We start from the raw sequence: 18,305 nt of genomic DNA on the forward strand, positions 1-18,305 counted from the left end.
TAATGAGATCCCACTCAAATGTCTCCAAAACAGTTATATAAATTATTAAAGTCTTAGAATAATCAATTGATAATGAATATCAATTAGAATAATACAACAAAACATACCGTGAATTTTTCTCACCAAGCGTTCTTAATGTCTTCGAGAACTTGATTCCAGTTCAAGTATGTCCCCTCTAATAACCCGTGATTATCCTATGTATGTCTTTAAAAGTATCCGGATAGAAGATGTAAAAACATACAATGATTAAAAATAAAGTCATTTTATATATCTAAAGTACAATTTATACGTAACTTAAATGAATAAACATACTTCTCTTCAATAATTTCTATGTAGGTCTTTGACGGTTTGGAAAGATCATTTAGGTCTACATCCTGACTTGAATCTTTTTCATCCTCATCTTCCGTTTCAATATTTGAGGATGGCTAAGTTGGGTATGTATTGTCAAGGATGAGGGCACGATTGACCACAATATCTATTTTGTCAGGTTGAATTCTTAAACCTTTAGAAGGGATAAGTTCAAGACTTTGCTGAACTAAAGTTGAAAGCGGTTTGGTTAGAGTAGAATTCTTATTTTGGTTGGATTTTTGGTCTTTGGGTTTAGGAGATGAAGTAAGTAGTGCTTGTTTGGGGGGGTACTAGTCGTTTGGGGGTATGGGTTGTTTGGGGGGTGAGTATGAGTTTTTTGGGGGGTGCGGGTTGTTTGGGGGGTACGAGTTGTTTGGGGAATACTTTTTTTAAGGAGACATTTTTTGGGTGTAGTTGGGGATGGTTGTTTGGGGTTGTTCGTCTTGAAGAGGGTTGTTTTTCTTTTGGGGATATTACCATTTTGGTACGTTTAGAAGATGAAAGTTTCGTCTTTGGAACCTCTTTATCCTTTTTTTGTTCTTCTATCAGCAATTTCATATTCACGTACATTCTACAACCAGTAACAGACTTTGTAAAGACATAAATAACTATATTAACCAACAATAGTAAAAAAAATGAGTATTAGTAAGGGCAAAATTCGTTACTAAAAGTATCTACAACCGTTAATGATGACCTTCTATAACGGTATTTATCGCTGTTATCATTCGTTATAGAAACGAGCATTACTTATAATAGAATAGCATCAATAACGACTTTTTAAAGTGGTTATTAATATATATAGTAACGGCTATACAACTGTTACTGATATTAACATTAGTAAGGGTTATACCAAAGGTAATACCGTTATTGATAAAAATATTAGTAACGGTTTTCTTATTCTTAATGTCGTTATTGATACTCTTATTAGTAACGTTTTCTCATTCTTAATACCGTTACTAATATGAGTATTAGTAAATATTCTTTTATAATTAATGTCGTTATTGATACTCTTATTAGTAATAGTTTTCTCATTCTCAATACCGTTACTAAAAAATATAATCATTTTTTTTAATATTCAATATTTGTACCTATAAACAATAATAAATATTCATTTTACCAAAAATATTAATATAACCCAAAAACCAAATCATCAATCCACAATCCATAATCCAAAAACCAAAATCCTAAATCCTAATCCAGAAACCATAAACTATAAACCAGAATCCAAAAACCACATAATCCAAAAAACACATCAATCATCTCAAGTAGGAGGGGGACGTGGAGAGCGAGAGTTACCGAGATACATGGATAATATGAAGGCCATATGCTCCCTCATCTCGATCATCTCATTTCTCATTTGATCACGCTCTTGTATTGATCGTTGTCTCTCCCTTTGTTCTTTATCACGCTCCCTTAGTGCTTCATCACGCTCTATCTGTGACTGGTGTCCTCTTAGTGTCACGCTCCTCTCGCATTTTTATATCTCCTCTTGTAAAGCCTAGTTTGCGTTTCATTATGCGGAGTGCTAGAAGAACTCCCATGAGAATCTGCTCTAAAAAATGTAGGTGTGACACCTGACCCATACCCACGACTCGCACATATCCCTAAGACCTGAACGCGTACTCAATCAACAATAGTTCATTCCTACTCGGGTCTTCTTTTATAGCAGTTCGCAACGCAGTCTATAAACACAAATTTCATTTGATTACAGAAATAAATAAATTAAACTAATAAACAGTTAAAACACAACTTACCACTTTTTCTTGAATAATAGGGGGACCTCTAGAGTTGGATCTTGTAGAGTTGATTTCTTTGTATGAGTGAGGAGAAATAAGTTAGCAAATTTGGCGATGTTTTCGGTAGTCCTCTACTGTACAAATTTAATAATTGACGTTATAATAAAAACGAAAATAACATTAAAAACTTCATATTCAATGATAAAAATCACAATTTGCCTATCGACTTGAGAAAATGAGATTATGCCCGCATGATTCTTGTACACAACATGCAACCTATTACTCGAATTCACTTTACTTGATTTCTACAAATAAGAAAAGTTTTTTGTTTAATGTATTATTAATATAAGAGCTCTTAAAAAATATAAAAACTTACCCTGAATTTCAGAGTGAAAAAGCGACGATCAAGAAGATAATGACAATCACTAAGGGCGATCTCTGGAGGGGGATTGACCATAATCTCTAACTCGTCACCTTCACGAGCTCTAATGTACATGGTGTTCCATTGACATCTCCATCTATCCCATAATTGTTTTGCGTGATGTAGCCCTTGGTAGCGATAGGTTTAATGTCCTCCGCTACAGACTCGAGAGGATCCTGAAAAGTCAACAACTTAATATTAAATATAACTATAGATTGTGATTAATACATCAAAACTAATAACTTACCGTGATAGTCATCCATATGTGATCTAGTTGCGTGGAGCTCAGGTCCGTCAAATTCAAGGTTCTTTGAGGTAATGCATTGGAGTCTCGAATGACACTCTCAATATTCCTCGACCACGTTGTCTTATTCTCGCACATGGGCTTATCATCTATCGGGTTGAACTCTAGAGTCATCTTCTGCCCCCACCTGCAACCTACCAACTATTGTATTTTTGTTCTTACCCCGTCTCCTCCTTAAAAAGGATCCTAAAATTAAACACAAAATTATATAGGATCATAACAAAATACATAATCAAACACCCGGCACCTCCATCTTTCTCCTTAGACGGGGGTTGTGTCTCATCATCATCGAAGTTGGTGTTCGGTACACCATCAATGTTCAAGTCATCATCACTACCTATTATACAGTCCAAATCAAGGTTCCCGATAGAGTTAAGTAGTGCTAAAAGGTTCTCAGAATGCTCATCGGTCCTCTGCATGAGGTCTGCTAACTAGCTGCCAAAACCCTTACCTACTACTCTCCCTTTAGATGCAATGATCGCTTGCAATATAGAATGTAATGTTTATAAGAAAAATATACAAGTAAACCCTTAATAGAAACATTTCACCTTAAATAGAGTAACGGGGATTTATTGGTGTCAAAATTTCTCATCCCAAACCTTGATGCCATATCTGTAGAGTAAAAGACTATTGTGCTGGCTTGCCATTATGAATGGTTCATTATTTGAGTTTGTAGACTCCTTTAGATATTATACTAACATAACCATACTTATCAACTTTAATGCTCCGATCTTTATGAGAACATCAAACCATTTGCATTTGAAGAGAACACTTGTCTTTCACAAAAGAATATCACTTTTATGATTTTATTGAGCACTCCATAGTAGTTAATTGTCTCAGCCCCATTATTTTCAACAACCCAAACCCCGCTATTTTGGGTGGTCAAGCTCTCGTCGTGTTTCTTAGTGTTAAATTTGTACCCATTTATTTTGCACGAGTTATATTTCTTTGCATACATTGTAGGCCCACAATTCTAAATCTTAAATTCGTTGTTTCTATCGGATTCATCAGCTAATTTCTCCACCTATTCAGTAGAAATTTTTGTTAAACTCATTGTCATCTACTAAAAAGAAATTGTTGAGACGATTACTTACTCTTTCTTGGAAATATCTAACGTATTGTTTATCCCGATCTTCATTGGTAATATTAGGTGGCAAGATGCACGAAATCGCTGCACAAATATAAATTAAATATTACTAAAAGTACTAAAATCATACCTAATAATGAAATCGATGCATTTACTTATATATTCTTCAGCTTCGCGACAATTTTAAGATGTACCAATAAGCATGATCACCCGGTTGGTATGTGTAGGCTATGCCATTAGATAAGTCTTCCATAGCGAGAAATGTGGAGAATATTGTACTAATCTCTCTCGAGGCATCTCGTGACACTTGCTCCTCCAAATATCGGGCACCCGTGTTCATATTCTCATTCACAAGTTATCTCTCGCTAATTGAACCTTCTGGAAAGTTCTTGTTCCTAAGGTATTTCTTCAGTGTGCTCATATATTGTTCAGCTAGATACATTTATCGATACTGGACAGGCCCTCCAAGGCAAACCTCAAAAGCTAATTGAACTGACAAGTGCACCATTATATAAAAAAAGAAGGTGGAAAGATCTTCTCCAATTTATAAAGTGTCAAGACAATGTCGTTATGTAGTTTTTTCAAATTTCTTCGCGTTGTAAACTTTTTGGAAAAGCAACCGAAAGAACCTTGACAAATTCACCACAGCATCGTACACATCATCGAGAAGTAGGTCACGTGATAGCTAGTGGATGAGATATTGTAATAAAATGTGACAATCGTGACTCTTCAATCTAAAAAATTTTTCTCCTCCATGTTACACATGCCCCAATATATGAATAAAACCGTATGGAATTTTAATATCTTTCAAAAACTGATATAATCGTTTCTTGTGTTCTGATGACAATTCATAAGGGGCTGCCGGACACCGAATAACACCATCAACTTTAATGGGATGTAAGGAATATTTATGTTCAATATGACCAAATCTTTCATCGCTTTAATCACATCCTTGGTCTTTTCTTTTAAAATCATTAAAGTTCCCAACAAACTATCACATATATTCTTCTCAATATGAATTACATCCAAGTTATGTCTCAACATCAATGATTTCCATTAAGACAATTGGAAAAATATACTAAATTTGTTCCAGTTATCACCCTAGGATTCATGAATAATTTTTGTTTTCTGGGAAAATACTTTGTCAAACAAATTTTCTTTAGATCTCCTACTTGCAATTGCATTTCGGAAACCCGATAGTAAAATAGGAAGTGCTTTATGCTCAGTACGCCCGTCAAATGTATCGGTCTCTTTGCACCAACGATGATTAGCTAGGAGGAAGTGCCGATGACTCATGTACCACTCTTTCTGGCAATTTGTTAACCTCAATGATGCAGTATTCTGATTACAATACGGACATGCAAATTTTCCCAATGTACTCCATTTAGACAAATTTTCATATGCCGGAAAATCATTAATAGTCCACATAATATATGCCCATAAGTTAAAATATTGTGATCGGCTAGCATCGTATGTTTTCACACCGGTATGCAACAATTCCTTCAACTCTTCAATAAGTGGCTCAAGAAATACGTCAATGCAATCTCAGAACTTTTTGGTCATAGAATTAACATTGATAGAAGAAATATACATGTAGTGGGAGAGACATTTTAAGGGATGAGAATTACTGGTCAAATGTTGTATAATGTTTTCCCGTTAGCTAAGGATTGGAAACCTCACTTTCCAAACCAAGTCGCATATTTCAAGGTTCTCTTGAGAAATTTGGGTACAAGTATCAAACGTCTTCCATGTCATTGAATTAGAAGGATGCCTCAACACATCAACTTCGGGATTGCTATCTTTATGCCAAGTCATCTATGGAGAAGTTTTGGAACACATGTATAGTCTTTGCATCCTCGGTTTTAATGGAAAATACAGCAGCACCTTATTGGGTATATACTTGTCATTCACCTTTGTTCGAATGCACCACTAGATTTATTGATATTTCATCTAGAAAGTCCACAAACTTTACATTTCTGCAAATCCTTATCCTCTTTACGAAAAAGCATACAATCATTCTTACACGCATCAATTTTTTCGTACGATAGACCCATATCTGTAATGAATTTCTTGCACTCATAATACAAATTTGGTAGCTGATTATGAACTGGTAGTACTTCTTCCTTCAATAAACTCAACAAAAAATCAAATGACGTGTTTGTCTACTAACCTACATTCTTTATGTGAAGAAGCTTAAGAAGAGATGAGGCTTTGGAAATGCGAGAACCTTCATAAAAATATAGTTTTGAATCGTCCAACAATTTATAAAATGTCTTAGCATCATCAACGGGATGCTCATTTTCACTCGTATGTTCATTATCATTGTTGACATTATGGTACAAATCAGTAATAATATCTTCCATTAGGTGATCCTCACAAACGTCAACATGTTCGTCTTTCATGGTATTACTCTCGTTATTTTGTGGTACATTGATCGGTTCATTTTCAAGCTCATCATCTGATTCATCTTCCACATTCTCACTAACAGCATTTATATTCGTTCAATTCTCTTTTCACCGTAAAAATACCAAAAATCATAATTTTGTCTTATGTCGAATACAATCAGATGATATCTAACGACAGTCTTATTCTCATATACTCGATTTGTACACCTTACACAAGGACATGCAATCGATGATCTACCCGTAGACCTTTCAGCAAATTCTATGAACTTGTCAACCCCCTCAATATATTTTGGATTAGTACGAAGTATAGTCATCCATGTTTGTTATGGACTTCCATTAGGACTAGACAAATATTACTATGTCAAATAATGTATATAATTTCTAAATTATTCATAAAGCTAACTAGTCCAATAATTTAACATATAATTCAATAAACTATCATAACTTAATCAATATACAATCCAATAATCCAACAATTCAATAATTCAATAAAGCAATAACCCAATAATCTAACTAACATATAATCCAATAAAGCAATAATTTAACATACAAATAATCCATTTATCTAACAATCCAATAATCTAACATTCAAATAATCTAACTTAATTTAAAATCAAATAAACCAACAATCCAATAATCTAACATAACATCAAATAATCTAACAATCTAACTAATATAACCTAACATTCAATAATCCAATAATCCAATAATCTAACCTAACATACAATAATCCATAACCTAACAATCCAATAATCTTAACTTTCGAAATAAACTAACAATCTAACATTGATTTAAAAATCAAAGGGATTTGAAGATTAACCTAGATATTGACGAAAGGGAAGCGGTGGAAGCAACAACAACTTCAATTAGCGGCAGCAGGGCAACTTCAAACGGCGACGAAGACTTTGAAAACGAACCTGGATATTGATGAAAGAAGATTATTTGAAAAAGAATGAAAGAGATTGAAAGAGAATGAAGAGTATTTGAAATATTAGAAGAAATTAAACTAACCTGATTGTAGTCTGATATTGGGAAAGAGATGGAACCGGCGGCGGAAAGCGGAACTGACAGTAGTCTGATATTGGGAATGGGAGCAGAACGGCGATAGCTTCAACAGGCGATGGAGAGCGAGAGCAGAACGGGAGCAAAATAGTGAGCGGAGAGAAGAAAAGAAGAGAAGAAAGAAAGAAGGAGAAAAGAAAGAAAACGACGCTCTCATGTTTTAATAGGGTATCTATAACGGTTTTAGAGTAACCATTATAGATGTTTAATCAGTATTAGTTCGGTTATTCTCAAGACCATTACTGATATCTCTTGTGAAGACGAAATGATAGACATCGTATTAGTAACGGTTTTAAGGATAACTATTCCAAATGTATGTCTTAGTAACGTTTAAGGAAAACGTTACTGATACTCTTGTGTAAAATAAAAATTGAATGCATATCATTAACAGTTTTAAAGATAACTGTTACTGATACCCCTTGTGAAGACGAAATGTATAGTAATAGTTTTAAGGATAACCGTTACAAATGTATGTATTAGTAATAGTTTGAAGGAAAACCGTTACGATTACCTCTTGTGTAAAATAAAAAATTAATGTATATCAGTAACGGTTTAAGGATAACCGTTACTGTTACCCTCATTTTTGAAAAAGAAGAATAAAAAACTAGTATCTGTAACGACTCTTCCTTATGCCCGTTACTAAATTGGTTTATTAATAACGGTTTATATGGCCGTTACTGATATCTTGATATCAATAATGGATATATAAAACTGTTAATGATAAAAAATTCAGTAAAGGTGCTACAGCGCCGTTACCTAAAATTCGTTACCAAAACCTTATTTTCTACTAGTGCAAATTATAACTCTATCAACCAAATCATACCTGGTCTAATTCTGTATATACAGATTCACTTAGATCCCGCTTTCTTTGAGACTGTCTACTCATATTACAATATACTCTATTCAACGAATATCAAATACAAAAATAATTAGAATAATATCATATACAAAACCATTTAGACCAACAACAATAGCAATTTATTCACATGGTTTTAAATACAAATCAAACTATGTCAAGATGTTATTTATATCCTAGAAATATAATAAATAGTGAATATGCTCTATCAATAGTCATTGATACTATACTATATACTATATAACCACCACTATATTACTCATTCACCAAACCAAACTATGTCAAGAATGCATATTATAAGTAACCATAATAAAATTGATAATAACAACATAGAATTCCTTTTAACATTTATTAGTCTATTATATTTTAAAATATCAAAACAAACACATATTCAGTACATCAAATCCTGATGTTTTGAAATTAAAAGCCGACAAACAAACATAAGCCACCAGTTCAACATTAAGAGAGACAAAACTTAATATTTGGTAAGTCAATACTATCCTACAAATCCAACAATATTATCCCACATAATTCAAATTCATAATGAGTTTTGATTATAGGCTTCAACAAGAAAGAACATGGCCTTTCCCATATTCATATTAGTTAGTACTTATATTTTTCTGAAGCAGCTGAGTTCAAACTTCAACCCATAAGTTGAATGAAAACCCATTGAGTATTACATAAATAAAAATCTAGTATGTTATTACTTACACAACATAGAACAACATAGCAATCTACTAAAGAACAAGTACAAGAAATATGTACTAAATATACTCAGGTACAGCATAGAAATCTAGAACAGAGATTTCTACAATTTATATCTTATTCCATAAGAAACATAGCAATCTAGAATAAATATTTAGTAATCTACAAAGAATAGGGAATCCACGAATCTAGACTAAATGGAATACAATGAATCAATAGGAATCAATGAGCACAAACTAGTAACGAGATATGTTGCGGCAATGTTACTTCTAGGTTGCGGTGGGAGTGCGGTGGGGTTGTGGCTAAGGTTCGGGTAGGTTGCGGCGATGTGGATGTGGGCGGCCATTAGAATCGGCTAGCATAGAGAATTGGGGCAGAGGTAGGTGTTAGTTGGGTAGGATTTGGTGTAGAGGAGGACGTGAGTTGGGTAGGGTTTTGGGTTGAGGGAGGTTTAAGTCGGGAAGAGAGAAAAAGAATTGAGGGAAATGAATTTTTTTTCTAAGTTTTGATGCTTGGGAGGAGTGTTTTGGCGAAAAAAATAGTTTTAGCGGACTTATTAAAATTTTTGACTGCAACTATGTTTTCATTAAAAAATGCATATCGCGAAATAATTTTGGACTAAAGAGTATTGCGATTACGTATGCATTAATCTTAATTTAGAGTTAAATTGTAATATTTACGATAATCACATATTAAAAAGGTCAATATTGTTTTTAATGTAGGTCTAGTGGCATGTTTTGTAGTTTATTTTGAACTCTCGGGTAACAAATGCATCAATCTCAATCACACTTTACACGCCTCTTATTCGTCAGTAATCAAACCACCAATTCCAATCATATTCTCACATGTTTTTATCCATCGGAAAACCAACTATCGATCTCAATCACATTTTCAAATGTCTCTTAATTCTCGAAAACCAAGCACCAATCTCAATCATAGTTTCACATGCTTCTTATCTATCAACAAACCAACCACCAATCTCAATCGATCTTTAATCTCGTGACCTCATAATCTTTTGTTATAGACCTTCTATTTCTCGATAAATCACAACTTAATCATATTTTCACACATTTCTTGTCCCTATGAAAACAAACAATCAATCTCAATCGACAATTAATCTCGTGACCTTACAATTTGGTCAATCAAATATTTGATTCATATTTTTTAACCACTCTCAATTGTTACCGACCTATTATCATCGACAAACCACATCAACATTACACTGGTTAAATGTTATACTTATTTTTGTATATTGCAACTTCAAAACATATATATAACATTTATTTATTTTTTTTTAACTGTTTAAATTTATGAACGGGTTAACCCACGATCCGACTCAAGTATCCATTACTCTCATGTATATATCCAAATTAATCAAATGTTTCACCGTCAAACCAAACAAATTTAAATCATATATATATATATATATATATATATAAATTATTATATATTATTATATATTACATGAGAATTAGTTTTTCAAAAGTAAATAATTATTTGTTAAATTAGATGATTAATTAAAAATAAATAAAATGGATTCCCACCCATCTGTCTTGTCTTGGAAGAAGTCTTCTAGAGAGTGATGATGACGTCATTTTCCTTCTTCGTCTTTCCTCCTCTCTCACAATCTCCTGTAAGTTCCAAAACACAAATCGTCCAAACCCGTCGCACGATCATGGCCGCCTTATCCGCTGAAAACAATTCAATCGACCTTCCTCAGAAACCGAACCACCGCGTGGTGGTCTGTGGAGGCGGTGTGATCGGAGTCTGTTCCGCCTACTTCCTAGCCAAAAGAGGCGCTGCCGTTACCCTAATCGAGAAATCCTCAGTGGCCTGCGCCGCTTCCGGAAAGGCCGGAGGATTCCTCGCTCTTGATTGGTGCGACGATAGTCCCCTCTCTTCCCTAGCCCGTGCCAGCTTCAATCTACATCGCTCCCTTTCTCAAGAACTCAACGGCCCCCAATCGTACGGCTATCGCGCCCTAACCACCCTCAGTCTCTCGATCCACGAATCTGACCCAAAATCAAAATCAAAATCCAACTCTTCTATTATACCTTCTTGGATCGACGGCACGGCGAGAAACTGTCGCGAAATCGGTTCGACGGAGACAACGGCGCAGGTCCATCCGCAGCTGTTTGCTCGTACATTAATATCGAAAGCGGTCGCGGATTATGGAGTTGAGATTGTAATCGGGAAGGTGGAGAATGTTCGAGTGGAGGAAGGAAAGGCGACGGCGGTGGAAATGGAAGGCGGACGGAAAATTGAAGCCGATGCGGTGGTTTTAGCTCTTGGACCATGGACGGGAAAATTGAGTTTGTTGTCGTCGATTTTCAGAGTGTATGGGATAAAAGCCCATAGTATTGTATTGGAACCGAAGGAGGCAGAAGCCATTTCAGCTCACGCTTTGTTTCTGAGTTATCATCGTTCTGAAGGTGGGCCGCCATTGGACCCTGAAATCTACCCTCGACCTAAAGGCAAGCTCTAACCTTAGCCCTAATTTGAATTTTGAAAGAGAAATGATTAGGCGAGAAAATTAGGGAGGGAGAGAATTTGACGAGGGAATGACTTGGCATAATCTAAAAAAATCAAATAATTTCACTCTTTTCTCTCACTTTTATATTTTACAAGTGATCACTTTTACATTTTACAACGGAACGAAGTTGATGGAATGAAGTTGATGCCAAGTCATTTGTTCACCAAATTCTCTCTCTCTATCACTCCTTAATTTGAAATTGAGGAGTAATAGATAGAGGAGTGATAGATAAATGTAATTTGGTGAGGAAATGACTTCGCATCACTTTGGAAATGTTAAGGTGATAGGAAAGAGGAAAAAAAAAGAAATTATTTGATTTTTTCAGCGAATAAGATTAGGTGAATAAGATTAGGTTAAGTAATTCTCTCACCAAATTCTCTCCCGTAATCATTTCTCTTTGAAATTTTGATGTAAATTATTGAGCTGTAGGTGAGGTATACATATGTGGAATGAGTTCGGAAGTTGAGGTGCCAGACGATCGGAGCAGATACCGGCGACCCTGAATCCATAGCCATGCTTAAGAGAGTGGGTTAAAAAGTTTCGAGTCGGTTGGGGGAAGGGAAGGCGGTGGTGAAGGCTGAGCAGCTTGTTTCTGCCTAGCAGCGAGGGATGGTATTCCGGTGATTGGAGAGGTTCCAGGAGTGAATGGATGCTATGTGGCTACGGGGCATAGTTGTTGGGGAATCTTGAATGGACCGGCGACTGGAGTGCTATGGCGGAGCTTGTGATGGATGGTCAGGCTTCTATGTAGATCTAGGTCCGTTTAGTCCGGCAAGATTTGCCGAAGGTAGGAGAAGATGATTTAGATGGAAATTATTCTATTTAGTTTGTTAAGTATATGTTTTGTTTTTTTAAACAAAATTATGATTAATTAGATTTTACTAATAAACACCAATAAAGATCTTGTTTAATTTAGAGCAAAATTGGGACGTAATACTGAAATATGTTTTCAAATTAAACTAGTAAATTTATTTCATTTCTTTTAACCCATTATTTCTTCTTAATCTTAATAGATTTATTTTATTTTAAAAACATAGAGGTTAATTTAATTATATAACTTTTTTTTAAAATAAATCAAAATTTAATTAAAAATTATTATTATTATTATTATTATGTATAATGGATACTGTTTTAAATCATGGTATGCTTTTACTTTATATATTATTTATATTAATTTAATATTATACTGAAATAGTGGTACAATAAAAGAAATGATGGTATAATAGAAATGATGGTATAATGTAGGAATGTATTCGAAATAATTATTTTAAGAAATAACAAGGGAATTAATTTTTTATAAAATTGACTTTTTACTTTGGTAAAAGATCAAATTCTCCTTTAATAATTTTTCTCCTCTTCTCTTTTACTTTCTCTCTTCTTCTCATTCAGGGTAACAAGGAAATGAGGGATCTTTCTTATCTCGACAACGACCGTGGTAACGAGTCGTCCTTAATATGCCCGGTCGATAGGTCGATATGTCTCTGCTATTGTGGTAACGCCTCCTTTTTGTTGTTTTTGTATAAATTGGGATGTAATTGTTGTTTTCAGATTTTTGAAAGAGTTAGATCTTAATTTGTTTCTCTTTTTGTTGTTTTAGCCAATCCATTTGAACCACCCATCTTTTCAAGATTAGCCAATCCATTTAGCCATATTTTCGTGAAAGTTGTACATCTCTTGTTTCGTTGAACTTTGCATGCTTAAAGGGAGAAGTGAATTTGGCAGCTCTAGGGAGACTAGTAATAAGGTGTCGTAATCTCACAAGTCTGAGATTGAATCATTCGGTGCCTATTGACAGTCTTGAGAAGATTTTGTTGAAAACTCCACAACTGGTTGACCTAGGACTAATGCCCCTGATATTGTTTGGACGGTTCCGATTGATGAAGGCCGTTTCAACCTGGTTAGCCTACGATAACTAGTGTTTTTTTATTGTTTAAGTTTGTGGTTATTTAATGCTTTTAGGAGAAAAATTGTACCTTGTATGTGAAATGTGAATGGATTTAGCTTGGAAACAGAGATGGTCTCATGGTTCCATTTTATTATGATCCTTATTTCAGTTAAGAAAATATGGTTGTTTTAAATCTGATTGGTTCAATTGATTAAGTTAATTTTATATGAACCATTACATAAGTTAATTTGAAAACAACACTATTTCAAACCAAATTGTCCTAAGAAATATGCATTTGATAGTTTATTAAACAGTTTAGGGATGGTTGCATAAATAGATCTTAATCAATAATTGCCCAAATTACCTCAATCCATTTGGTTGTACAATTGTGCTAGAAATAAAACTCTCATGACGAAAAATAATAATTATAATCATGTAAGTTATAACAACCCAAAATGAGTAAAATTGTGTTTCCTTAGTAACTATTTATAACAAAAGTTGTAAATCATATACCTACAATTGGAAGCAATGGTAGCAAGGCCATCAATTGTGAAGCCCTCACAACTAACTAAAATCAAGCCCTTCAAATTTACAAAAGTTTTATAAAGCAGTTCAAAACTCTCATCAGTCCAATTTGCAAAGTTTGAATATACAGTTTGTGCACTTTGCATCGGCGCAGACTCAGTTTTCGCAAAGTGCTATTAACTATAATTTGTTTAGTATTATACACTTTGCGTAGGCGCGTAAATTGCATTTTGCACAGGAGTAAATCTGCGCGCAAATTATATTTTGCGTAGGCGCAAGATGCACTATGCGTCCCAATTGATTAATAATAACTGTTTTCAGCTATAACCAATCAATATAAAACTTACCCATCTTTGTTTGTTGAAGATCTAGTTTGATGGAGTCGGGAGTTACCGTTCAACGTATATGTTACAGTCATCGGGGGGATAATAGACGGGGAAGCAGAAAACAGACGTCCAGCAATAACAGAGACGTGTCGTCGGGAGATAGTAGAGACGACTCGTTGTCGGGATAATAGAGATCCCTCGTTGTCTCGTTGCCCTGAGTGAGAAGAAGAGAGTAGATGAGAAGAAGAGAGAAAGAAGATAAAAGTTATTAAAGAGAGTAATTTGATATGGGCAAAAGGTTAATTTAAAAAAAATAATTTAATTTCTCCTGTTATTTTTAAAAATAAGTCTGTTATCAAGGTTACCAATTTTCTTTTTAATTTTAATAAATTTATTTATTTTTTTAATAAATTGGATGCTCAATTGTCAAGATATTTACTTTCTTTATTTTTATCTGAACAAATTGGAGACTCAACTTTTAATTCTTCTTGATATAACTTTCGCGATTTTTCTCCCATTAAAAAGTAGATATATATTTTGTTTGAACGTTATAACTGCGATATCTTACCAAAATTTTGGTATATCGCAAATATTCGATAAAATTGATATGTCATTTATATCATATCTAGATTTTGGTACAGTAAACTTTTGATGTGATAAAAGTATGATTTTTTATTATCAAATTTTTTGATAAGGTATACCGAATCGACTCAGTTAGATAGTTAGATATATTAGTTACTAAAAAAATAAATTATTCACAACTAGAAGCAAATAAGAAATAAATTAAAACCATTAACAAACACTGAAATGTTTAAAAATTTTGATGCAAAAACAAAGAATTAAAAGTACAAAACAAACAAGTTAATATTAAAAATAATGGAGAAATATTAAGTAAATTAATATTTAAAAAAATGAAAACATTTTATATAAAACGTGTCTGACGATCGGTTTTGTGAAAAAGTTAGGTTTTGAATTCAAAAGACGAAACCCTCCCGCTCCCCTTTTCTGTCTCTCTCTCTCTCTATATTTCTCATTCTCTATAGGCGCTGGAGCACCAAAACACAGAAATTATACATGGCGTCGAACATTGGAATGATGGATTCCGCTTACTTCGTCGGTAGAACAGAGATCTTAGCCTGGGTCAATTCGACTCTTCAACTCAATGTCTCTAAAGTCGAAGAGGTTTTCTCCGTTCGATCTTGCTCAAATCCTCACTCCATTTTCATACAATTGCTCCAATCTCTTCATCTTAACGATTATTCCTAATTCGTCTCCATATGTGTTAATCGCAGGCATCTTCTGGAGCTATTTATTGCCAGCTAATGGATTCGGCTCATCCAGGTGTTGTTCCGATGCACAAGGTGAACTTTGATGCAAAGAATGAATATGATATGATCCAGAATTACAAAGTTCTGCAAGACGTCTTTAACAAACTGAAAATAACCAAGGTTAGATTGATATTTGTGATATTTGTTCATTTGAGCTTTGATATGTGATTCTAAGGATCTGTAGAGGATCTTGCAGTCTCAGATCGGAGATTTGGTTTAGTAATTAGTTTATAATATGAGATCTCATAGATCGTGTTTTCAATTTTTGTTCTGTAACAGCATGTTGATGTTAACAAACTTGTGAAAGGTCGGCCGCTGGATAACCTAGAGTTTATGCAGTGGATGAAGCGTTATTGCGATGGAGGTGTTACACAGAAGTAATTTCCTCTCTGAACTAATTAACTTTCGGTTTTACCAATTGATGATTCAAAACACTTTTAATAGATTGATACTGCATTCTGAATTGCCAATTCAGAATGCTGCAACCTTGTTGGGAAATTCATTTCGTCTGTCTTATAAAAATCACATATGTATCAATTGTAGTTACAATCCTCTAGAGAGAAGAGAAGCTTGCAAAGGTGGAAAAGATGCGAGCAAGAAATCTGCACCTCCACAGTCTTCAGCCAAGTCTTCTTCATCAGCTAACGCAAGGACTCAAACTTCCCACAGTCGAAAGAATGATGTTCATAATAATGCTTCAAACCAATCTGTCAAGCCTTCGAAAGAATCAAAACCAGTTTCAGATAGTGGACCGGCATATGATGAACAGGTTTTCTTTCTTAACATAAGAATTTCAACTCTTTAGTTTCTTTCTTACGCCTTCTTTGTGCAGATTACAGAGTTGAAACTGTCATTTGATAGCTTGGAGAAAGAAAGAGACTTTTACTTTGCAAAGTTGAGGGATATTGAAATCATATGTCAGATCCCCGAGATTGAGAAGCTACCTGTAAGTAAATCCTTGCATTCATTCATGGTTTCAAAAGTAGTTCAAAGAAAAGTAAAGAAGTAAGGTATAAAAGGGTTATAATTGAGGCAATGAAGAACAACATATCTAAATACAACAAAGTCTAAAAGTGATAGAACTTGATAGACTTTTCTTCAAGCTTCTTATAAACTTAGATTGAATTTTTGTTCTTTCTTTAATGCAGGTTGTGGAAGCATTGAAGATGATACTATATGCGACAGATAATAACAGTTCATCAGTTGTTGCAGAAGCTCAAGCAATGATATCAAAACACCACAAGGGTGTTGAAGGATTGTTGAGTCCTATTCCAGAAGAACCTGAATTTGCGCAAAAGTCGGACAGTCAGAAGAGGAAAAGCATTGTCAATATCGATGTTGATGATGCTGCTGCCAACTCTTTGTCTCCGAGGCAGAGGGTTTCAGATGCTTCAGATGTTCATTGCAGTGGCTCACCTCTTGTGAAACTCTATTGAGGTTTATGTTTCTTATTTGTGTGGGAATTCTTGATATATTAGTTCAATTTTATTAAGTAGTTACTGAGTATAATTGTTTTGTGACATTTGAACCAACTTATATGCTTGTGGGTATGGAAGGTGATAATATTGTGAAATTTTCACCAAATATCTTGCAACCTTATGTTCTGTTTACAATATTTTTTTCGAGTTTAAGAAAGATCCTCATTTCAATTTAAGGGTTCTTAGTTAAAATTTGACTTTTATTTTATTAGATTTTATTAGGTAAGACTTTTTAACTTGAATTAACTTTATGAGCGATTTAAAACTATTTTTATTTGAACTAAATTAATGAATTATGATAATCTATTTCTTTGTTTGTTGATTTTATTAATTTTATATGGAAGAGAGTGCAACAATTTGTTGTATTGAGTCTATTGACTATACTTCACTTTAAGTTGTTCTATTTATAAACACAATTTTATTTTGTAAAAGATTATACATGACAAAATATTTTAGGTGGGTTGTTTCATTTTGAATATCACAATTTTAATTTTTTTTTTCAAATGGACAAAACAACCGTCTTCTAATTTTATAGTATTAATTTTTTTTTATTTACTTAATTTATCAAGTTTATAAATAAAATATATTTACACAAATGTATTTAATATTTTTAAATAGAGTATTTTTTTCGATATCTACATATTCTGATTTATTAAAAGTGATTTGGATGACTAAAAAATGTGTGATCTTATAAAATTTAAATAAATATAGATTTTATATTTATTTTTATGGATAATAATTAAGTAATTGTTTTTTGAGATATACAAGTTTTAAATTATTTATTGCGGTTTGAATGTCTTAAAAAGAAGCGTGATGTGTGAGAATAGTTAATATTTATTTAAAAAAAATAAAAGAATTATTAATTTTTTTTATCAATGTGGTAATTCATTAAGAAATGAAAAATATTAAGTTAAAATAATAAGACAATGTTTATTTACGAAAAAATCTTAAATTACTAAAATGGTATTAATTCAACCTACTTACTTACTACACAATTAAAATTGCAGCCTATTTACCCAAATCTTAGCCTCAAATTGTAATTGAGTCAAAAATATATTTATGAAATTATTTAAAAATTTATCAAAAAAATCATTTATTTGTTATTATCTTTTTATATAATTCAATCATATTTTTCACTAAATATAAACAATTTTTTTTTTAAATTTTAACTTTTATTTAAAAATATCATAATTAGATAAAACTCAGACTAAATGAGAATTGAAAAATAATAATAAATCTTTAAATTTAAGCCTCTCTTGATTAAATTATTATTAATTAAACTATTTAAATTATATTTAAGTTTTAG

General features: G+C 33.2%; 1 protein-coding gene and 1 pseudogene across 1 annotated transcript; both read left to right on the top strand.

Moving 5' to 3' along the window:
* The first annotated feature begins 10,473 nt into the window (after positions 1–10,473).
* On the top strand, positions 10,474–12,258 carry LOC124914345 (annotated as a pseudogene).
* A 2,907-nt stretch (positions 12,259–15,165) lies between these two features.
* On the top strand, positions 15,166–17,118 carry LOC124915563 (microtubule-associated protein RP/EB family member 1C-like). The gene is made up of 6 exons (XM_047456313.1): positions 15,166–15,375; positions 15,486–15,641; positions 15,801–15,898; positions 16,065–16,290; positions 16,354–16,467; positions 16,670–17,118. The coding sequence occupies exons 1-6, from the start codon at positions 15,268–15,270 to the stop codon at positions 16,955–16,957; spliced, it is 990 nt and encodes a 329-aa protein (XP_047312269.1). The 5' UTR covers positions 15,166–15,267; the 3' UTR covers positions 16,958–17,118.
* The last annotated feature ends 1,187 nt before the right edge of the window (positions 17,119–18,305 follow it).

This window comes from Impatiens glandulifera, chromosome 9 (assembly GCF_907164915.1).
Source record: "Impatiens glandulifera chromosome 9, dImpGla2.1, whole genome shotgun sequence".
In the NCBI taxonomy this organism is placed as follows: Eukaryota; Viridiplantae; Streptophyta; class Magnoliopsida; order Ericales; family Balsaminaceae; genus Impatiens; species Impatiens glandulifera.